At 39.6% G+C, this 3,736-nt stretch overlaps 1 protein-coding gene across 1 annotated transcript; it reads left to right on the forward strand.

Annotated features, from left to right (window-relative positions):
• Positions 1-144: 144 nt before the first annotated feature.
• LOC121965705 (helicase-like transcription factor) lies at positions 145-3,408 on the forward strand (the record flags this gene model as incomplete). The annotated part of the gene is made up of 8 exons (XM_042515832.1): positions 145-354; positions 470-636; positions 901-1,043; positions 1,198-1,280; positions 2,045-2,116; positions 2,455-2,646; positions 2,946-3,020; positions 3,107-3,408. Coding segments are annotated over 8 exons (1,244 nt in total), but the record flags the coding sequence as incomplete, so codon positions are not given.
• Positions 3,409-3,736: the final 328 nt, after the last annotated feature.

A 3,736-nucleotide genomic window follows, 5' to 3' on the forward strand; every position in this document is an offset into this window, starting at 1 on the left:
TCTGGTTCAACCTTTCCTACAGTTACAACCTCCAGCTACCTGATGGGATTTTATGGGTCAAGTTGTCAGCTCAAGCTTCTTTTCACTGTCTCTAAACTGTCAACTCACATTTTTCTTCTGTTTGTTGTGTATGTCTTTGTGTAGGCTCCAGGTGTCATGTTTTCCCGCAGGTGGAGGTTCGGTTGGGACAGGTACAGTGAGGTGGACCTCTTCGCGGACCGCAGTGAGACCAATGCAGAGACCCTCTCCCAGGCTATCAGAGCCGCAGCATCTGAGGAGCCGGACGCAGATGGCAGCGTGCTGTTTGGCCATATGCAGGGCACTGTGGTTGGCCTCAGATATTACACAGGAGTGGTGAGGATCACCTTTATTCATCTAGTTCACAGATTTCCCAAACAAAACAGAATTGCCACATAGTGCAGATAAAGATTAAGAAACCTTTAAATCATCTGTGTTTTGCTGCTTCCAGGTGAATCAAGGAGAAATGGTTGGTTTAGTGCGACAGCCCCAGAATCCATATGACCGCAATGCAGTAATGGTTGCCAACATTTATGGCAATCAAGTGGGTCATATCAAACGGGAGCTGGCAGCAGCTATGGCCCACATCATGGACAACAATTTGGCTAAAGTAGAGGGGTGAGTAGACTGTTAATTGCCTGTCAGTGTCATTCTCAGCTGACATGTTCAATGTCAGAATGACTTTTCTCATAAAGCTGCTGCAATCCTGCAATAACACCTGACTAACCATTGGTGTATGCATACATGGCTGCTGTTTAGAGCCTCTCTTTATAAATATAACTCATTAGACAATTATTTTTGTTATCATTCATATCAAATTTTAATTTTCAGTAGATTTAACTGTGTGATTTTGTCTATGTGGTTGTCTCATTGCTGTTTCAGGGTGGTACACTCAGGGACGAGAAACCACTTCAACATGCCAGTGATGCTGTCCTTCTGGGGCAAAGAAGAGAAGAAAAAGGCTGTGATTGAACGCATGGCACGTCACGGATATAAACTGAACCCAGGTGGAATCAGCGCAACAGGTACAAACACACTTAGGCATCAGATAGATCTAACTTGCCTTCTGATGAGAAAACCTGTCATATTTAACCACATAGCCTGCACTGTTGCAATAAAAATGTCAGTTGTCAGTCAGTGGCATTACTTTCACTGTTTATTTTGTTTGTGTGATTTTAGGTTCATATCAGAGTTCATATAGCCAAGGTGCAGGTGCATTACCATCTAAAAAAGGAGTGACCATCCCACTAACTGCACAGGAGGTATTCTACTTAAATTTAGCCATTTTGATATTATCTAGTAAGCATGTAACATTGTTACACTGAAGAAGCAAAAAATATTTGGGAAGTTTCTATGTTTTGGATATGTAATGTAAAGCAGGTAATCAGGTATCAGTGGCTGCATTCGTAAGCATTAATAATATTCCTTTTCTAACCACAATGCATGGTTGAAGCTGGATGTCTGAACATTACATAGCTGTGTTAGCTAAAAAAGGTTTGCAAAATTGATTATTGTTAGGACTTGTTAGTGCTGAGTGAATTAAGTGCACAAATGTTGTATAATAATTATGCTAATATTTGTAGGCACTGGCCTACAATTTCACAATCGGTGCATTTTTTCATTTCTACATTTTACATTACATTTTTTCTTTTTTTACATTCATTTTAGTTATTATTTTTTAAAATAGAAAATAAAATAATTTTCAAATGCCGTCTCAACCTGTTATACCTTCTACTACCCACCTATATGAGCACATAGGTATTTGCATGCCATTTGTGCCAGTGCTGAGAAATGAAGGTGATTATTTCTCCAGTATCTGGGTGCAGTCACTTTTCTGGAAACTGTAATACTCCCACAAGGCCGAATCAGCAGCTGTATATGTCAGCTACTGCTGTCTAAGTCTGACATGTCATTTTATTTGCCGATACGCCGATGGCGCTCAAAGTGTCAAATATTGGCCAACATCGATGCTCGGCCGATAAATCAGTGCGATACATATGGAGTTAAAAATCCTTTTTCCTTTCAGCTGAAGAATGCATTTGACCACCTCTTCGATGACTTGATGGCAAGTAAAGACGGAGAGAAAGAAGCGGCAGAGGTACATTTTATTATCTGTTTATTTGTCTTTTTGTGGTCAGTATTTTATTTTATGTTTTTTCTCACTAGTTTCACAACAATAATGCCCGTAACTAATGATTGGATGTTGTTTCTTATTGATTTTTTTTCGACTTCTTGTCTTTATAACATCCACTAAAAAGAAGAACAATTTATATCTGCCCCTGTTTTGACAGGGTTTTTGGAGAAAATGCTTCTCATCTCTGCCATTCCCCGCCTTGCATGCTGAAGTAGTTGTTGTAATAGTGGTTGTTGGTGTGTTTTTCCATCATTGTGTTAGTTTATGTGTGAGTGTGAACATGCAACTCTGTCTCTCTGCAGTCTGTGGGTACTCCTCTCCTGCCTCACCAGAAGCAGGCACTGTCCTGGATGTGTGCTCGAGAAAACAAATCTGCACTGCCACCCTTTTGGGAGAAGAGAGGCGAGCTCTACTATAACAGCCTCACGTGCTTCTCTGCCAAAGAAAAACCAGAGAGAGTTCGTGGGGGAATACTGGCAGATGACATGGGACTGGTGGGTAACACACACTCTTATGTGATGTGATATCATTGCCAACAATATCTTAATTAGTTTTTAGTTACTGACGAGAAAATTGTGAAAATGGTGTTTTAAAATGTGTTGAAAATTAGTAGTAAATGTTAAACTCAGACTGCAGGGATGCTGGTAAACATGATGTTTTCTCCAATAAAAAGAAGGGAAGAAGAAACATTTTTTTCTCCACTACATCTCCTCTACATTCAACACAATCAATAGTCAACGAGATCAACAACAATCAATGTGAATCAACAGTAAATCCTGTCTGTATTTTCCAGGGAAAAACTCTGACAACCATCGCTCTGATTCTCACCAACTTTCACAATGGAAAGCCTCTGCCTGTGGAGAACTGTGTAAGTGTAGCTGAGTGTGAATGTGTTTTTATCGAGATGCAGTCTGAGTGACTTGTGTCATTAAGTATTTGTTTTCATGTGTGCAGGAGGAGCAGTCATCACCTTTCAAAGCCAAAACTAAACCAGAGAAAGCCTCCAAACTGGAAGGTAATAGAAGCTTATTAGTAAATTCACTGTCAATGCAAATTTGCAGATTTATTTTATTTTATTCATGTCCAGTCTTCCTTTGTCTCTGTAAATGTGCTTGCGTCCAAGAAAACAGAAAAAGAGCACTAACAAAAGTAAATATGGGAAATGAGAACCACTTCCAGATGAGATTTTATTCCAAATTGTGTGATACATTGGTATCGTATGCCCCCGAGCTTAATTACTCCTTTTATCAATACTGGCATGTTTTTCTGACAGTTGCACATTACAAAACAGTTTCAAAGCCATGCATCTACGCTGCTGGAGACTTGCAACAATTAGGAGTCATGGCAGAGAGGAGGAAACAGTCCAAAGCATGGCTTCATTTCATGAAGAAAAACTACAGCAGTGCTGCTGTAATGTCAGTAAAAGAGTTTTGAGTGGAAACTTTAGCAGTATGCTCAAATATATTTTTATACAATATGGCTTATATTAGGAATGCAATGGATTTGACACTTTATGTAAGATTTCCACTGCTTCCCAACCGAGCAGCACGTCTGTTTCTGAGGCTAAATATCCTGCTATAATTA

The sequence above is a fragment of the Plectropomus leopardus genome, unplaced genomic scaffold (genome assembly GCF_008729295.1).
Source record: "Plectropomus leopardus isolate mb unplaced genomic scaffold, YSFRI_Pleo_2.0 unplaced_scaffold21275, whole genome shotgun sequence".
In the NCBI taxonomy this organism is placed as follows: domain Eukaryota; kingdom Metazoa; phylum Chordata; class Actinopteri; order Perciformes; family Serranidae; genus Plectropomus; species Plectropomus leopardus.